Source organism: Anomalospiza imberbis, chromosome 3 (genome assembly GCF_031753505.1).
Source record: "Anomalospiza imberbis isolate Cuckoo-Finch-1a 21T00152 chromosome 3, ASM3175350v1, whole genome shotgun sequence".
Taxonomy (NCBI): domain Eukaryota; kingdom Metazoa; phylum Chordata; class Aves; order Passeriformes; family Viduidae; genus Anomalospiza; species Anomalospiza imberbis.
The window spans coordinates 6915114-6934257 of record NC_089683.1 but is presented as its reverse complement, the minus strand read 5'-3'; the positions used below and the strand labels follow the sequence as shown (position 1 = coordinate 6934257).

Genomic DNA, 19144 nt, shown 5'->3' with positions numbered 1-19144 from the left:
CGACTCCGGGCAGCAAATGGGGGAAAGGGGAAATCTGGTCTGGGAGCCTTGCCTGGAGCAGTGTGTACCGTGTGTCGCGTGTACCCCCGCCCCCGAGAGCCACAGCGCGGATGGGGCAGAGCCGAGTGCGGAGGGGATGCGGTGGGACAGCGGGACGCGAGCGGAGCGCGGCGCGGGGAAGCGGTGGGACAGCGGGGCGAGAGCGGAGCGCGGCCAGGAGATGCAGCAGCCGCGGGACCGGGGGATGGAGAGAGGAGTGCGGCGCGGGGATGCTGCAGCCGCGGGACCGCGGGACGAGAGTGGAGCGCGGCTGCTGCTGCTGCTGCTGCTGCTGTGGGAAGCGGATCGCCAAGTCTCCGGGCCGAGCTCTCTCTCCTCCGGCAACCGGCGGGGATGGGGAGGGGGAGCGAGGGAGGGGCACGGAGGGATCGGGGGACGTTAAAATGCAGCATCATCCTCCGGCCCCGGCGAATTCCGTGTGTGTGTGTGTGTGTGTGTGAAGGGGCGGAGGGGGGAAAGCGGCAGCACTGCCCGCAGCTCCCGGAGCAGCGGGGCCGGGCGCGGGGTGTGCGGGGCGCGGAGCGGAGCGGGCACTGCGGAGCCGGCAGCGCTCCCGGTGCAACGCCCGAGCCTCGCCGGAGAAAGGGGGGCACGGGGCGGGAGGGGAGGGAGGGGAAGGGGGCGGCGATGCTGCCTGGCTTGGGGGAGGGAGGAGAGCGGGGGGAAAAAAAGGAGAGAAAGAGGGAAAAAAAGGCAAGGAACCCCCCCCTTCCTCCCTCCCCTGCCCGGTCCCTTCCATCTCCGGCACACACACACACACCCGCACGCACACACACACCCCATTGATCAATATTTGGCTGTCTTGCTGCAACTTGCTGCAGTCTTTTAAAGGAGTAGTAGAGAGAGAGGGAGAGAGAAAGGGAAACTGGCAGGAAGGGGTAAGGAGCTACACATGTCACATGTGCTTTCTAAGACGGCCAGGAGCATCTGCAGGCTGGATCTGGTGGAGGATGCTGCGGCAGGTGATACACAGAGGGCTCCAGTCGTTTTTCTACAAGCTGGGCTTATTCGTGAGCAGGCATCCGGTGTTTTTCCTCACTGTGCCCGCAGTCCTGACCATCATCTTCGGCTTCAGCCTGCTCAACCGCTTCCAGCCTGACACTGACCTGGAGAGCCTGGTAGCCCCCAGCCACAGCCTGGCCAAGATCGAGAGGAGCTTAGCCAGCAGCCTTTTCTCCCTCGATCAATCCAAAAGCCAGCTGTATTCGGACTTGCACACCCCGGGGAGGTATGGCAGGGTGATTCTCCTCTCCAAACCCGGAGGCAATATTTTGCATCAGGCTGATGTGATCCTGCAGATCCACCGAGCCGTGCTGGAAATGAAGGTGAACTACAAAGGCTATAATTATACTTTTTCCCATCTGTGTGTGTTGAGAAATCAGGATAAGAAATGCGTGCTGGATGATATTATTTCAGTGCTAGAGGATCTGAGGCAGGCTGCCCTCTCCAATAAGACAACAGCCAGGGTGCAAGTGAGCTATCCCAACACTAAATTAAAGGTATGCTCTTACTGCATGCTTTTGCCAATTAAAGAGGCAGCACTTCATTTCTTGTCCTAAACAGCAAAAAGAAATATAATCATATCTATCTCTCTCTATGGAAATGTGTGTGATCTGGGCTTTCCTCGTGAAGCAGCTGAATCCGGTGCCTTGCATTTGTTCTGGGCAAGGAGGGAGGGTGGGGAACTGGAAGCTGCCGGAGCAGGAGAAGAAGGGAGCGGAGAAGAGCCTGAGCATTGGCAGACCTTGCAATGCCTCGAAGGTTCAATTCATGGGGGGAAAGGGACAGGAGGTCGGTGGGGGGTTCAGAGCTGGTTTGCACTATCACCTTTTCCAGCCTCACTGCTGTGGTGGAATAATTTGTCTTTAATGTGGTCAGGAAAAGCTTTCCTCAAAGGCACAATGAGGTCCTGTGTCTCCCTGCCCCTGCCAGTGCTGTAAAAGCAGCAGGAGGTTTGGGCCAGAAGCATTTTCAGGTGTCCTGCCTTCTTTACCTGCATGCAAAGAAGGTGAAGGAAAGTGGGATTTTTTTTTCCTCTCTCAGTGTAAAAATTATTAACTCTGTCGCTGATGGATGGGCTGGAGTTTTGGGATGGATCCCACCAGCAAAGTTGAAACAAGGTAAAAGGTGAAAGAAGTGTCAGTCCTCCCAGTTAAAAGATTAAAGAATTTGGCACAAATTATCTCAGGACTATTTCCCTGGCACACAAGCACCCATCTGCTTTCTTTCCCATCTGGAGCAATTCTGTTCACCAGGACTAACCTGCTGTGAGTAAATAAGGTACAAAGTTTGCATGTAGCTAATGAAAGAAGTTTTTGTGGATTATAGTATACCTGCATGCTCCCCTGGGCATTGCACTAGAGGCAGGATTGATTTAACAGAGTGTAACAAACTCCCTAGGATGCTATTTACTCATGGCTCAGGTCACAGGGGAGAGGACATGCTCCTCCTTGTAAACCAGAGATCTCTGGGGTTATCTCTCCCCCTTTTTCAAAGAGTTCCTCAGGGGTAAGGGACATACTCTTGCAAGTACCAGCACTAAGATCCTGAAGTTACAATTTGTTTCTTACTGTACATTTACCAGAAAAAGATCCCATAAAGTCAGTCCCTGTTCCAAAATCTGAAGCAGAGACATGGATTGATTTTATTTGATTGTCTTTTTCCTTCAGTAAAAGTGCCAGGTGGAACAGCTTGGATTTGGTCCCATGGCTGTAGATGTTGCAGTAATTGCTTTGAACAGAGTTGTGGCTGCCTGAGTGGAGTGTGTGGGAATGAAAAGGTGTCCTTGCTACTGCTGGAAAGTCCTGAGTGCAAAGAGTGCTCAGAAAAACAAGTTATTCTGGATTAAATATCCCTGAACAAATTTTATCTTCTAGTGTGCTGCAAAGACAATGCCGTTACTGCAGAATTAAAGTGAATTCTTTACATTTTGCTTATTTTTAGAATTAAAATTAAGGTAGTTCAGTGAAGAACACTGATAATCTAGACTAACAGTGTTGTAAAACTGCTTTATACAGAAATAGTCCTGGTAGTAGTCCTACTCTCTCAATCCAGGTTAATTTTCTTCTCTAGACAAACCCTAACTGATCTTATCAAAACTAGGATGCAGTCACTTGCAATGTGTTTTTTTGGTTTTTTTAGGGTTGTTTGGTTTTTTTTTTCATTAGAAGATTGCCTACAGCTTCTCCTTTTTTTTTAAAGATAAAAGCAAAGGAAAAGATAATGTGGTCTGGATTAGCTACATATTGGATTGCCAGATAACTCACACACGGAGAAAGGTTTTCCCAAAACATAGAATTCTAACTCTGAGCACTATCAAACACCATCCCAGCACCTTCAATCCCCCAAAGAGTTGTTGTGTTTCATTTTCTGGGTGAGGGAACAAACACCCTTAGATAACTCAGTTTAAAGCTGGACAGAGCAGGGAGCTTTCTGCCCTCTTGTCAGTGAAAGAAGCCACCAAAGCCTATGACTGCACTTCAGAGAAAAGCCAGCAATTACAACCCATTTCTGTGGGTCCTGCTTTTACTGAGAAAGAGAAACACACTTTGCCACAATTTTCCTTCTTCTTTTATGTTAAGGACTCTATTATGGATCTGTGGTCAGCCCTGAACTGGAGCTGATCTTCAGCGATGGTGTGTCTGCAGAGACTCACCTCTGGTCTCTTTGGCTCCAGCTGCTGGGATTAAATTACTGTTTTGTATAAACTAATTCACTAGTTTATCTCTGTCATCTTTGTTGTCCCATCTACCAGGGGTTAGGAAGTTGAAGGGCGACATCTCACGATCTCCTTCAAACCATGGGCAAAATCTTGGTTTAATCTCAGCTCTCAGGCTGTTTACTGACCTCCCTCTCTTTGCACTTCTGAGCAAAGGCTGTGGAAACTCAGGCCTGTATCTTTGTTTTGTATTTTTTGTTTAAACAGAAACATCTCCGATGCTGCACCCATTTGGGTAGATGAGTTTCTGGATGTTCAGCAAAGGGAAACAACCCCTGTGGCTGTAGCTGTGAGGTTTTGTATTTCTTCATACTTGAATTGTGACATTAAGGAAAAGTTGTGGCTAAACCTTATGGGACTGCAAACAAGAGGGCCAAATATGCCTGCTCTTATTCAGTGTGAGCCAGCACTCATTGCGTTCACTGGTCCATGCTCTTGGGATTATTCTCAGCTAAACTTTCCTGCACCATTAGGACCCACCAGGATCTTCTAGGTTGCCTCACTTTCCCAAAGGTCATGTTCCTTGGTTAATACTGGTGAGTTTTGCTATTTTAATAATGGACTCAAATTAAACAAAATTCTTCTAAAAACAATATGGGGATTTAGAAGTCATGAAGATGCCCCATATGTGTTTAGTTTACAGCTTACATGGGTCAAGTGTCAAACTGTGCTGGTCTGGAACACAATGACAGTGTTGAGCTGTTGTTCCACTCCTGCTCCATCTGGGAGCTGCAAAAACATCTTGTAGTCTATTATTTCCCTCAAGCCTTGTGAGAAGCTTTTAATTTTTTTCACTCCTCATCTCCTGATGGAGGCCAAATCAGTTCAAACCTCTCAGGTGAGGCTGCCTGAAGGGTGGCAGGGGGTGAACTCTTGGCAGGTTTCCCACAGGAACTTTGTGGGAACCACTCAAGCAGGTTTCAGCAAAGTGCTCCAGTTTTGAAGCAGCTGTTATCGGGCTGCAAAATCTGATGAAACTGCTTGGCTTTTCCTGGGGAAATCTGGATGTGAAGGATAATTGTATAACCATTACTTGCTGTAGTGTTGGAAGAACTTATAGCCCTAAATACTTCTACTTTCACTATCCCTCCATAAGTCAGGAACTTGGTCTCTCCACTCAACAGAGAAGGAGCAGAGACACAACATTCACATTCGGAGCATAGATTGCAGGGTGGTTTCAAACACCTGAGATGGGTTAAAAATCCACTCTGGCTATTTAGGGGTGATTGTAGGCAAGTGCAGGTGAACTGGGCTGAAGGAAAATGCCAGCTCTCGTTGCTTTCGGAGCACAGTAGCCTGCTCACTGCAGTCTGCAGCCCAGCCAGAGAGTGACTTGCCCAAGGTCATGCAGACAGACCGTGGCAGAGCAGGAAAACAAAGCTGGATATACATAGTCTTGATGAAGACTTTTGAGATACTTCCTGGAGAACATTGCTCGTGCTTTCCTCCGTTCAGGACATATAAAGATGTTCCTGTGCTTGGGGTCTGGACTGTGCCCTAACTTGCACAGACTGGACAAATCTACACTGAGCACTCACCGTTAGTCAGCAACCTGTTAAATCTCAAGTTCTGGTAAATATCAGCATTGTTTTTGTCAGTTGAGACTTCCAGAACAGTGACTGGGCATGAGCTGGGAGACAGCATGGGAAAGAGTCCACTCCAGATCGGTAAATCCGCTCCATCCTGCTGATAACGGTGTGTAGTGTTCTTAGAAGTGAGCACATTGTGCCTCTGCCTCCAGGGCCAGAATATGGTCTGAGGCACAGTTTATTTGTTGGTATAAACAGAATTATTGATTACTTGAGGATTACTTCTTGTGTACCATGAAATATGAGGGAAGAGATTGCTTTTTGACTCTGATTCACCTATAAGCACAGAAAATTTTCTGTCCTATTCCAGAAAAAGCCAAAAAAACCCCAAATAAAAATAATGGAAGTTATTTCTGAACACAGTCTTTATATGGAAGGGAAAAAAAGAAATGCATAAAAACATTTTTTTGGTATTGCATCTTTATTGTTTCTTTGTTGCTTTTCATGTTTATTTGCTAGTTTGTCTCAGAAAAGATAATAACTGAGAACTTGCCTGTCTGAGTTCAAAATAAATATGACAACTGCTGGTTTAAAGAACCCTTTGTCAGCAGATTGGTTCCTGTAATATTGCCTTCAATTAATTAAGTATCAGTCATTTATGAACACTAGGCAAAATAGCAGCCAATAAAACAGAAATCTCTATTACCACATTTGTGATAAACACACCAGCTGGATATTGAGTCTGCTCTTGCTTAAACTGAAGCATTACTTGCATTCGCTTAACGTCTTGAAACGTCTAATTGCAGTTTTGCTACTGGCCAGATTCTCAATTTTTCTCACATTAACAGCTGTACTTTCAAATGAGTCTCACTCCATTTGCATTTGTGGAGTCTTTCTGACTGCTCTAGGATTAATCCCTCCTTAGATGTCCCTGAGGGGGATACCTCTATGGGACAGAGAAGATATGAAACCAGAACCCACTTCCATCAGGATAGGCATCTATGCACCGATAATATCCACAAACTGATTATCCCTGCAGTAAAATCAGTTAGAGTGTAAGATTGCCCTAACTCAAACAAGCAGATGCTTCTTCAGAAGCAGTGTGGCTCTGCACCCATTTGTGATACCACCTGTCCCAACCCAAGCAAGTGGTTCAGGATTTTGTGAAGTGCTCTGTGGCTGGAAAAAGCTACCAAGTCAAAGTAAAATAATAAAACATGTGCAGGGAGAAGATCAGAAAAGGGAGGCTGGAGCTGCAGATAGTTTTCATCTCAGCCTCACAGATGAAGACAGGATGGGGCACGCTGAGCTCAGAATAGCTGCTCAGTAGCATGAAAGCAAGTGGAAAATATTTGAAGCATAGGAGCATCTTGTGGCTCACAGATTGGGAAACTAATCTGGGGGGAAAAAAAGACACTTCTACTCTTCCAACTGTGTTTCCATACTGTCCAGCAGCACTGGGGAGGGCTCCTGACCCTCCTCACCTGGATGGGCTGGTGGAGCTGTGCCTTTGCTGGGAGATGTCTCTGCAGATATTAGCTTTTGAAGATGTGATCAGGCAGCCTGTCTGCTCAGTTTGGGCAAGAAATTAAGTGGTTTTAGGAGAATTCTCTACTCCTCCCTTTGCTTAGTACATTAGGAAAGGTCTCTGTGTTGGCTCTGACAGGCCAAGCATTAAGATAACACTCTCCTGTAATGCAAGGCCAGACTATGAGCCCTGACTGCACCAGGAACATGAAACTGGGTTAACATGTACCAGGATAAGCCATTCCAATGTAAACAAACAGCAGAAAGGCAGCAGAGACCAAGCAAAGCAAGAATGAGTGTTTGGGTGCTGTTTATGAATTGCCATTCTTCAGTTCAGAACTTAACGTTCCTTGTCAATCTCTGAGGGACATTCCACCTTCAGCTGACCGGGAGTGTAGAGAGCAAGTTCCTTGGGTGTGGGACTCATTTCTTCCCATCCAGCAGCTGAGAGTTCCGGCCATATAGGAGACTGCAATGAAAATATTCTCCATTGACCTTTTGGGTGACCTTGGTTGCCTTTCCCTCCCAGCTATTCCACTTTTAGTTTTGTCAGCACTTAAAGGGGGACACGGCCTTTTGTGCAGTGCCAGGCCTTGATGTGAATAATAAAGAAGCAACTGGAAGGTTGTTTAGGAGGAGAGAAGAGCAAGATGCAATTACAAAGCCCTTCTGCTAGTAATTATGGCTCATCCCTGGGGATCTGGGGTAGATGTCATCCGCTTGCCAAAGGGAGAAAGCCCAGTAGAACTTTGCCATTTTCCTAAAAAAGACTTAGTGGACATAAAAACCCATTTATTTCCTTTAATAAATATTTGGTTAAGGCTTGCCAATGTTTCTACACTGGCAGGGTATCTTTTTATAACAGTCATCCCTATGTTTTCCCAAAAGGTCTTTGTAGCCCCCTGCTCTACTGGCTGTGTGAGCTCTTGGAGGGATCTGAACTTCTGTCTTCAGATTTACAACAGATGGGTATTCTTGGTATCTGTAACAAGAATTAAACAAATTCAAGTACCACCAAGCAAGGTAGTAAAATAAAGTTTATTAGCATTAGAAAAGAAGACATGACATATTCCGAGAGGAGAGGAGAGGAGAGGAGAGGAGAGGAGAGGAGAGGAGAGGAGAGGAGAGGAGAGGAGATCTTATATATTCTATTATAAGATATACCACTTCTGTTCTATGGTAGAAGTGAGAGGAATCTTGTAAGGACAAAATTAGATTGATAAATATGGCCAAAGTGAAGTTATTAAATTATTTAGCATCCTTTATGCATATGTGGGTATGCATTTACAGGCATATCTTAGTCAGCAAACAATGATGTGGGTAAGGCTGGGGTAGGTGTTTAGAAAACAGTAATCTAAGAGCAAAACCCATATTAAAACTCTTCAGACATTGAGATAAAAGACCTCTCTGCAGTGGTTATTACAAAAGAACCCGCTGACTGGTTTTCCAAGAGAAGTCAATTGAGTTGGGGAGACCGTGATCTCGCATTTGTATTGAAAGCTTTTAATTTATGCAGGCCCCACATCCACTGCCTCTTCATACTGCAAACAGTGAGACATGGCTAAGACTTGAGCTGTAAAACAGCTTTAAATACAAAAGAAAGTCTCCAACAATATAGGAAAGCAGATACTCTGAGTGATGGAAAGGAGAGGGGAAGACAACGAGAGGCCGAAGGAAAAAGCCTTTATTTTTAAATCTTTTATACCTCTTTTTCTCACTGCATTTGTCCTGCTCTCTACCTACCAAGGGGTGAGGTGCTCATGTGGGGAATAGGCAGTAAAGGAAGTTCTTGGAAGTGAGGCTGTGAAGCATCCTACAAAGGGAGAGGGCAGTGACCAAGCTCCTGAGCTTTGCAGAGATGATCACATGCAGTGGCACATGTCATTGCCCTAGCCCTGGACTCACTGGGGGTGAATTGGCCTCACTTTTACACTGATCAGGCCAGTCAAGAGCAGGAGCTTAAGGTGAAGTGCTGGAGATCTCTGATGACACTAGCAAGGGTGAGCTGGTGGCAGTGGGAAGATTTCCATCTAAAAAGATTTATTGTGGGATCAGCTCAAGGGCAAACTGGCAATCATTTCTAGTGGCAGCTCTGGTATGAAATTTTGCTTAAGTTTTTTTTCTTCTCCTTAGCACCACTCATACATCGATAGGCAGTTCCGACACAGCAGCATTCCTGCATGCCCAGCAGCTCTGCAAGACACCTGACAGCCTTCACAGCTGTGAGTTGGCCAGATCAGCTTTTCTCCCTGGTTTTATGTTTTGCCACCAAACACATCCTCCTCCAGTCCACTCTTGCCAGCAAACTGGCAGCACAGACAGGGAACTGCTGGGTAAGCATGGGTTGTGAGACTGGCATGTCACTAGCTGGCTAATATGCAGAAAGTTTTGGTCTAATAATGATCTATAGCTAAAAAATTAGTTGGCACTACATGTGTGTAAAATTTCCTGAGTATGTATGATGGCAAATATTTTGGTGTCTTGCAGAACAATTCTTCTTTAAAAATTACACAGGCCCTAAAGCCTGCTTGTCTGTGCTGAGGGCATCTGAGAAGGTAAAGGGCAGTCATGCCTTCCTGCCCCACACCTTTGAAGGCAACACACACCACTGAGACTCCTAGTGCAATGCAATGTAAGCAAGGGGGATTAAAGATTCATCTCCAGCCTGCCACAGTTATTTTCCTTGTGCTAATGGTGGGACACCTGGGAGGCCCCATTAAGTAGTTCCACAATAGTTCCAGGGAAGTCCAAACATTTGACATGTATCTCTCACAATATGTAAGGATAAACACCATGTACAGGGCTGGTTCTGAGGCACCGAACCCTCGTGATCAAGTTTGGCAGTGAAACAAGACAGAAAAGCTGCACTTGTGTAAGACAGGGTCTTGCTTCTCTTACACTTTGTGCAATTGTTTCCACCAGTGTTACACGAGTGTTGTCAGCCTGATGGGCAGGTGTTATTCTTTCCACATGCATGGTGCATTTTTGCACACGTGTCAACATCTTCCTAAAGGGTGCTACGATTCAGCAGTGGCCACGGAGGGTTTTGCTGCTTCTGTTCTAAATGCTGAATTACCTGGACTAAATAATGCATGACCTGGCTGGCCCAAAAATCTTCAGCTCCATCTTTTTCTATCTGAAATTCAGTACTCTTGAAACCAAAAGCACTTTTGAAACAATGTCCACCCTGCCCCTAATTTCATTTTGAATTATGGAAGGATTAAGGGAAGGTTCCCACAGTTTCATTTTGACATGCCCCTAAAAAAAGTTCCTGGTTTTTTTGTATTAAAAGGAGTCATTCTAGGTAGTCTTTCAAAATTTTTCCAAAAATATTTTTCTGTCACATTATACTTTAGATTAGAAAATAAAGGAGGAAAAAAAAAAACAAAGTCACATTAAGAGGAAATTTTTTCCTGTATTCAAACTTTAGGAAAGGAAAATCACAGCAAAATAAACTCGCCCAGCTGCCTGAGGACACAGTCCAGTGCCCCTACAGACAAATTTACCCACCAGGAGGGTGCTCTGGCTCTCGTTAATGCGGTTTTACACTGGAGACCAAGGCACTGTATCAATGGGACAAATGATCCTGGCCTCCAGTTTTCCAAGCCAGTCTAGTTTGTAAAAAATTGTGCAGTTCATTAAGAAGAAAGATGTTGTTAGCAGTATTTCATTATGCAATTCCATCTCTTTGACAGAATCTGTGACTTAAATATAAATCACCTTTTTCCTAAACATTTTCCAGGATGATTTCTTAGTGCAGATTTTAATACATTAAACAAATACATTAACAAATTCAGTGCCGAGCAGATGCAACACGGAAATATTCATGTGCATTTTCCTTCTAAAATTCACAGTTCAGTTTGTTCACGTTCTTGAGTCTTTTAGTGAGGTTTTATTCACAGATAAGCATAAAACTTCCCCCAAAAGAGATTTCACCGTGTAGACCTTTGCATCCAGATGACAAACCCACTTCTCTTCAGGAGTGGCTGAAATATGTGGTAATAAATATTCTTACAGTGGTGTTTCTTTTTTAACTAACCTTAATTTTCCTGTCCATAACTGATTTCCCAACTGCATGTAGAAAACATTGGTCACCCAGCTGGTGCACAACAGATTTGTCATGGTAAATGGCATAGAAATTTGGGACACCAGCAGAGAAATGCAAACATTTCTGAAGATTTACAAATGTCTCTCCACTCTTTTCTATCACCAGGCTTTAAGATTAGTACAAGCATTAGGCTTTAGGTATATACTCTAAAATAAATTTCACAAGCTTGACAAGCTTAAGAGCTCCCCTGGTCTCATAAAGCATTTCATTTTTGGTTTTGGGAATTCAGTTTTAAAGAAAAGGGTGGCTTTTTTTTATAGTCCTAAAAGAATAAAGCCTGTATCCTTATGACTTTTACCATCTTCTTGACTTAACTATCAGATTTTGGAAGTGGGAGAAGGAGGACATCCTTGAAGGGAAATTTGTCTTATATAAATATCAAATGCTGTAATTACATACGATCCATGTTTTTTTCATCACAATATTCATCTCAAAAGGCAAGTTAAAAATGATTATTTGTCACTACTAACCAGATCTGAACAAAGGTCCTTTAGGAGCTATTCTGATACTTCTGTTGTGAAAACCTGATTACATTTTAAAATAGTTAAAATAACCAAGAAAAATAAGGCAGAATGAGATGTGATTTCATTTCCTTTAGAGCAGCTAAAGAAAAGATAACCAGGATAGGGAATAGCCCAGGATGAAGTTAAAAAAACTCAGGTTCATGCCTAAACCATTTGAATTGGCTTTTCCCACAGCCTCTTCAATGACAATACAGCAAACACAAAGGACAACATTCCAGATGTTTGGTAAAGGAGCTGTTTGGGGTGTGTGATGGTGGTTTTGGTGCAGGGCTACGCATTCAAGAATTCATATTCTGCTGTGACTTCTCCTTTACATTGATTTTTCCCATAAAGGAGGGCTGTGGTGCCACTAGAGAAATTCAAAGAGCTGCTGGAGTTTTATGAGACTCTTCCATGTAACATCAAGAGGTCAAACACATAAAAGGTTTATAAGGTCAGTCTAACCCATTCCCTGACTGATACAGGATTATGAGGAAACCCTAATAGAGAAATTAATTCAGATTGGTTGGATGGGAAATCAGTCATTTGAGCTGGAAACTGGATGAAAGACTGTAAACGAGGAATCATGATAAATGATAATGTAACAAGTTTATGGACGGTATCTTGCAGGGTATCTGGAGAATTTGTGTTAGGTCTGGTCTCATCTAACATCTCTATTAATTATCAGGAAATGGAATTGAATTGCACAGGAGTGAACTTCACAGATAATATTAAGCACGAAGGACATGTCAGCAGCAGCTGAGTCACAGAATTTACACAGATAGATCCAGAGCAGTTAGAAAGCTGAGCAGAAAATAATAGCATTTTCTGAAGAGCTTTGTTGGCATTCTGGTGCCCAAAGGGCAACATAGGATCCTCCCTTGGAACTGATTCATGTTAGCTGAGTTCTGCCAATCTCAAAGTGAAGTTGCAGCACTTAAATGACATGACCAAGGTGAAAAACAAAGTTGATGTTGGAGTTTTGCAGCCCCCAGAGAAAAGGCACTTAGTTTACCTCTGACTCTGACGCTGCTTTGCAAGTACAGACATTTCTGTACTCGATGTTCTCCTTCCTCCTTCACCTTCTTGCAGATCAAGCTCAGCAGGACACACACAGTTCCCTGTGTAGAGCTTGAACAGGGCTTTGGAGGCTGCAGAGGAATTGTTAGGGAGGCCTTGAAGGAATTTTGCTTCTCTTTGTTCTTTTTGTTTTGTTCCTTTCTAGAATGAAACAAGTCCTGTTCTGGAATTTTGTGCTGACTGTGGATTTTTTATGGTGATTTGATTTGGATTTGGATGATTTGTAAAAGTCTTTTTGCCATGTTGTGCATTGTTTGATTGTTCCACAGCACTTCAAATTTGAAAATCCTCATACCTCTAATGTCAAAAATTGGCTCCATTTTGTCCCTGTTGAATTTCGTCATTTCTTAACTATATTCTGGTTGTGCTAGGAAAAAATTATGGTAGCAGACAGTCCTAAAACTTAGTTGAAAGGATAGTTATGAAATATTCAGCTGGATAACATCCTATTTCTTGTCCAACTTGAGTATGATTGCAGAACAGTTGTCTAGGAAATGGCTGGTTATGTTTGTGGAAAGAATTGTGGAGTCAGGCCATTTCTTCTCTTTTTGTCCACAATGTCAGGGCCTTTGCTGCAGTGGATGGGATCTGGTCTGGTCTTCAGAGTCAGGCTGTGACCCTTCCAGTGAGGGTCTGTGGTGGAGAAATTTGTGGATGCTCATGCAGAGAGTCACGATAGCAACACGTTTCCTCTAAGAGCCATTTTCTATTCAGCATTTAATCTAAAGTGAGGCCAATGTGCAACCAGAGGATAGAAGGGTGAACCTGCAGGAGTAATTGATTTCAGTGTTTCTAAGCATCTACATTAGGACAGGAGAAGCTTGCCATTCGGCGACATCATGGACCAGAGCAATAATATTCATATTCTGCATTAACCATTCAGATGGTTAAAATTAGGTAAGGTGAATGCCACTATACTTTTATTTCAAATTACCCCAAAAAAAGTTCCATGAAATTTCTGTAAGCATGAGGATATGCTAAATCTAGAGATCTTTACAGAAAAGGCTCATGTCAGGTGAAGATTTTCCAAAAAATCCTAGGGAATAATCTGTGTGTGCACTGACATGAGAAAAAAAGCTCCCAGAATAATTTCACATGGAAAATCTAGGTTCCTTCTCAAGTCCATTGCAACTTGTTTTCACTCCAAATCTCTGACAGGGCTTTGAAAAACTCTTTTTGGAAATTATTATTAGACAGTTGCAAAAGAACTAAAATACATTAATCTGAATAAGGAATTAGCTCCCACTGAAGGAAATAGAATTAAATGCCATCCTCATCCAAAATAGATTGCCAGATATTGGCAGTTTATTCCAGCAGGAAGGCAGAAATTTTGCAGAGTGCTCAGAAGACAAATGCTGAAATTCCATCATCTGGAAGAGCTTTACCATCTGATTACTCTTTGGCTTCTCTATCAGAATTTTTCCCTAAATATTTGCTTGAAATGCAAAGGTGGCTAGATACCACAAGGTTTCACCATCTGCAACATTTTTGTTGTAGAATTAAAAGTCCAATCCTTCCTGTTCTGCTAGAACCAAAACCTTTCCAAATAGACTATGTTAATATAAAATTTAAAAAAATCACTTTGCGCAGCAGATGATTTTGAAAAACCTTTTTTAGTTTTTTAACACCTATTGCTTTACAGTAATTGCAAAATGTATATCTGGGGAGAAAAGCTTTGATGTATTGGAAGGAAACATCTGAAATAAGTTGAAAAGATGGTTGTTAATACTAATATTGTTTACAGGGAATTTCTGCATTTATCCAGAAATGCTTATATACAGAAATTAAATATTAATCTCACTTGGTATCTTGAGTTCATTCTTAACAGCAGCACTACATTAATGTATACATCCAGGAACACATATAACCTAATTTCAAGCATTTTATGAAGGTACATAAACTAGGCTTTGGGGCATCGTAGGCTTTAGGAGGACTAAAATCCCTAAGAACGAGATACTGTCCATTTAAGATAAAAATTGCCCTCCAAATGTGCCCTGTCTTCCTCTTTTCCTGCAGCAGGCAGTGAAATTGTCCTAACATTTTCACAGTAGTCCTGACATTTTCACCCTGACACCTTGGTTAGGCAGCCTGACTCAGGACCTCAGAGCCTCAGTTGTGGCTTCTCATGCTTTGAGCTTTGTTCTGGCTGAAGAGGCACATCCAAATCAGAAACTCTCCTTGAAGATAATAGGGATTGTGTATCCACAATAAGGACAAATACTCAGCTGTGAAATACAGCCACTTTTAGGATGGAGCCTTTCAGGTGTGGCACAGCTGATATCACCACCAGACTGGGGGGTCTGAGCAGATGGCAGCAAGGAGAGGATAAGGGGATTAAATCTTTGTTTTTCCTTTTTCTTTTCTTTTCTTTTTTTTTTTTTTTTCTTTTTCCCCTCCTGTTCATTTTGCATAAGCCTGGATTATTTCTCCAGTCCATTTCACCACACACCACATGATCGCCTGCTCCCAAGCTTGGCAGGGAGGAGATGCAAGCTAGGACACAGAGGAAAGGGACCTCTCCTCTGGCATCACCAGTTCACACTAAGAAATACAGCTACTAAAGAAAGTCCAGCACCGGAATGGGAAGATTTGTGGAGCATGGGCAGCTTCTCCAGCTGTGTGTTTGCACAGTACCTTGCACAGCAGGGTCCTGGGCCCTGCCAGAACCTCACTGGTGACCAGTGATTACAGTCTGAACCGAGATCTCAGCATCTGCTGGGCTTTGTTTGTGTCCTCCCAGTCCTCCACAGCACAAAGGCTGCATTGAGATAATTTTCCAGGCATGCAGACCTTGTTCAGTGGCACCCCCTGCAATCTCTAGGTGAAGGGTTTGGGATGATGTAAAATTTCCTGATTGCCTCACACTGTTGTATAACACTATATCACTACAATGTGCCCTGTGCTGAGACAGTGCAAGACGCCCTCTCCCACAGAGTATGACTGAGAAAATACAGAAATCCAACCCTCCTAGTGTCAGTGAACTTCCAGTGTAAGAGCTCTGCAGTGATGAGAGGCAATGGGAAGCCCAGAGAATCATAGAATCATTTAGGTTGGAAAGAACATCAAGTCCAACAATTAACCCAACACTGCCAAGTCCACCACTAAACCATGTCCCCAAACACCACACATACATGTTTTTGAACAATTCCACATGATGCCATGGCATGATGTGGTATTCCATGCCATGATGCCATGGGCTTTAACTTTAACATTTTTTAACTGGGTTAAGAATTAAAGAAGACTTGTGAGAGGATTGCACATGACAACACCTTCATCTCTTTGGGCTACTAAGAACACAAGATTTTACCATGAAGGGAACACATTACAAGGTGATCTTGAGACAGAATTTACAAATATAAAAGCTACCTGCTGATGTTCAAATGTGGGTGTCAAAAATCTCTATGAATGTACTGAATTAAAAGTACCCTGGGTGGGAGTTAGCAGAGCCCCAGGTTTAGTTAGATTTTAGTGCATAAACACAGGCTTACTTAAATGCCTCATTCCCACTTCCTCTTCCCAGAGCCTTGTCCAGCACCATGAAAAAAAAAAAAAAAAAGAATAAAAAAGGAAAGCGTCTGAAAGTAGACATTTTCTTGGCTCTCTCCAGCTAACAAATGGCCAAACTCATTAAAACCCAGTGTGTGCTGGAGAGAAGGGAGGCACGCTTCACGGTAGAGAAATTGCTGCACAATGCCAAATTTGAGAATAATAAAAAAAGAGGGAAAACTGATTAATTATCTCTTAGAAAAGAGGAATTTTCAGCTAGAAGTGTTAAATGTCCTCAACTGTATCTGCTTTGTGCAGTGCCTTGTTATATCTTACTGAGCATTGTGAGAGCACAAGTCCCTGCTAGGACTTGGATAAGAGCACAGCAGCATCTTGTATTCAAAGCCTGGGCTTAGCTAATCCAGTTACCTGTAAATTAACCTCAAAACCATTCCAGCCTCAAAATCTTGCCACATCACACTTGGCTCTTTCTGATTCTCAGTTACTTCTTTTCTTCCTGCCTTTGATAGAACATTTTCGCAGTGTTTCAGTACTTTGGCTGCTGGTCCCCGGAGAAAACAAGATGAGCAGAGACAGATAAAATTAAAGAGATGTTTGCCAACGTAAAACATAATTTAAAAAGAAAAAAAACACCCTTTTCTGTGTCATTATTGAAACTTCAGATTGTAAAAGCTTAAATGATTCCTGTGGATCTGCTTTACTGCTCACTTTTTATTCTCTGTTGTTTGTTTTTTAACATTTCCTTTAAATGAAGTAATAAAACCAGGCAAATCCAATCCCTTTCACTTTCTGGCAGATTTCCTTCCTATTTCTTCTGTGTATTGGATTTCAAGTGGTGTAAGGAAAGCAATTAGAAGAGGCACACAGTGGGATGCTCACAAAGCAAGAGGGCCCACATATATGTCAGTGAAAATCTTTGTCCCCTCTTTAGAATCTCCTGTTAGGAACAGTCACTGGATCCCATTCCCATCCACCCAAATCTCTTTAGCCTGGGCTTATGGAGTATGGGATGAAGTTTTCCAAGCAGTTTTATGTATTTTGCTTTTGCTGATATGGAAAGAAGACTTTCTATAATTTTTGGTGTATTCTGCTGTCTTTTTAAATTTAGTAATTAGGACCTTGTTTAACCTATATCTCCATGGACCTCAAGAAATCTTAAGATTAAATATTATCAAGAGATAGAAAGAATTTTGGTTGAATGTTGTCCTGTCTACTCCATTTGGAGAAAAGCATGACCCTCTTGAGATAACATACTGTTGTATTTCACTGGGCTACAAAGATAGCTTTAATTCATTAATTCACTTGCTTTTTGTTGCTAATATAATTCAAATCACTGCATTTTGGAGAAGGATTTATCTATTAAAAAAATTGAACAGTTCTATTCTTCCTCCTCCTTCCAAGTAGCTAATTTTTTGGGGGTTTTTTTTGATTGGTTTTTTTTTTGGTGGGTTTTTTTTTTTGTTTTGGTTCTTTTTTTTTTTTTTTTTTTTTGTTGAAGAGCTAGAAAATCAACAATACTCTGAGACTTCAAAGGTATCTCCCATCTGTGCCATGGACGACACTGTCATGGTGCACCATAGTTTAGAAATGGACAGAGAGTGAAAATTGGGCTAGATGGGCCACTGGTCTGCAGTGAAAAATCATTTCTTATTTTTTTTTAAAACTCGTTGCTATTTTCTTCCTTTCTTTTGAACATTTTTAAAATTGCGCTTAAGCTGTGGAGGAAATCAGAATGAATATAGAGTATTCATTGATTAAAAGTACTCATGATATAGATTCACAGAGACTGCCAAACATGAGAGACAGTAAATGCATTCTTCAAACACATTCCTACATCAGTCAGGGAGAGTGTTTAACTGTATATATCCATATATTGGTGTTTTACACAATTCCCTCGAGGCACTGCTGTCAATTATTCATTCCTGTGTTTCTCCTTGGCACAAACAAAATCCTTTGGGATGAAGAGTAGCTGTGGGCAAGACCACAGAGACCAGCACCTTTTTCTTTTTTTCAATTTTACCTGGGCAGTTTTCATGGCTTAGCAACTGGCAGAGACTTAAATGTTTTCCCAGTTTGCATAGGTGGAGAGTCACAGCTCTAGCAGGCAATGCAGGAGCTTGGATTTCCCCCCACCTGGCATCTCCTTGAAAAAGTTCTGCCCTGCACTGGCTACTTTTACCATCATCCTTCTTCCTGGAGGATTTAGGGGTCAGTGCAGCCATACCTTTGCTCTGTGATTCCTCCACTGGCAGGGACAGGCTGTGAAAAGCTGAGGCTGGTGCCAAGGCTCTGTGATCCTGCGCAGGGCAGGATCCCTCCAAAGGACAATGAATGGTGAGGAGGGAGCAGGAGCTCTGTGCCTGCTGGAAACAAGAGGACAGTCATGTTTTAATACCTGACCTGGTAGATTTACACACCCAGGGTAACCTACAATTTCAGAGGTCCTGCTGACATGGATCACCTTTGGAAGGTAAACTTGTGTCACCTACAAGCTTTCCTGAGCCACCCACCTTCCTCCTGAGTGAGCTATCCCAGCTTCCCCAGGCTGCTGGGCATCCAAAGAAAGCTGTGCCTGTCACCCTTGCACCCATCTCATGGGACTGGGGTGCTGACAACAGCTCACCTGCCTGAACAGTCTGTGCCAAAGCTGTTTCACTGCTGTGCCAGTGTCCTGCTCCTGATGGAGGGCAGAGAAGAAAAAGGCAGAGAGACCAGCTGTATCCCAAAATTATCCCCCAGGGCTTGCAGTTCTCTTTGTGCTGTTTGTGACTCTCCCATCTTCCAGCAACCTTCCCACCTAGGGAGGTGAATGATCACAGCCCACGTGGGTATTGCTCGTCAGCTTCAAGGACATCACTGTGTCCTTGGGTGCACGGGTGCTGTTCAGGACAGCTGGGGACAAAGCTCTGCTGGACAGTTAATCTATTCCTCTTTTCCAAAAGGAACTGGGATGGGATCTGAGATGGACTGAATGGGAATCTGACCTTGGGTGAAAGGATCAGTTGAGAAACAAAGAGCTTGAAGATAGGACAAAGAATGAAGAGGGGTTGCAAAGAATGTAAATGTGAAATATAGTCCAGGAGGGAAGTGGAGTGAGGCTGGTGTAGGAGGG

At 43.2% G+C, this 19144-nt stretch overlaps 1 protein-coding gene and 1 long non-coding RNA gene across 4 annotated transcripts in view; one reads left to right on the top strand and one right to left on the bottom strand.

Moving 5' to 3' along the window:
• The first annotated feature begins 727 nt into the window (after positions 1–727).
• Positions 728–19144, top strand: part of PTCHD4 (patched domain containing 4) — an 81320-nt gene continuing 62903 nt past the window's right edge. Inside the window, exon 1 of one of the 3 annotated variants that reach the window (XM_068183305.1) lies at positions 728–1385. In XM_068183305.1, coding sequence (XP_068039406.1) covers positions 960–1385 — 426 coding nt within the window. In that variant the 5' untranslated portion in view covers positions 728–959. Of the gene's footprint in view, positions 1560–1640; positions 1822–19144 lie in introns of those variants that run through there. The other 2 variants (XM_068183304.1, XM_068183306.1) reach the window with 2 other exon arrangements.
• LOC137470211 (uncharacterized) lies at positions 5770–18324 on the bottom strand. Its single transcript, XR_010996948.1, has 2 exons — positions 18257–18324; positions 5770–7816 (listed from the first exon to the last, which is right to left on the bottom strand). It is a non-coding gene; the product is annotated as an uncharacterized lncRNA (long non-coding RNA).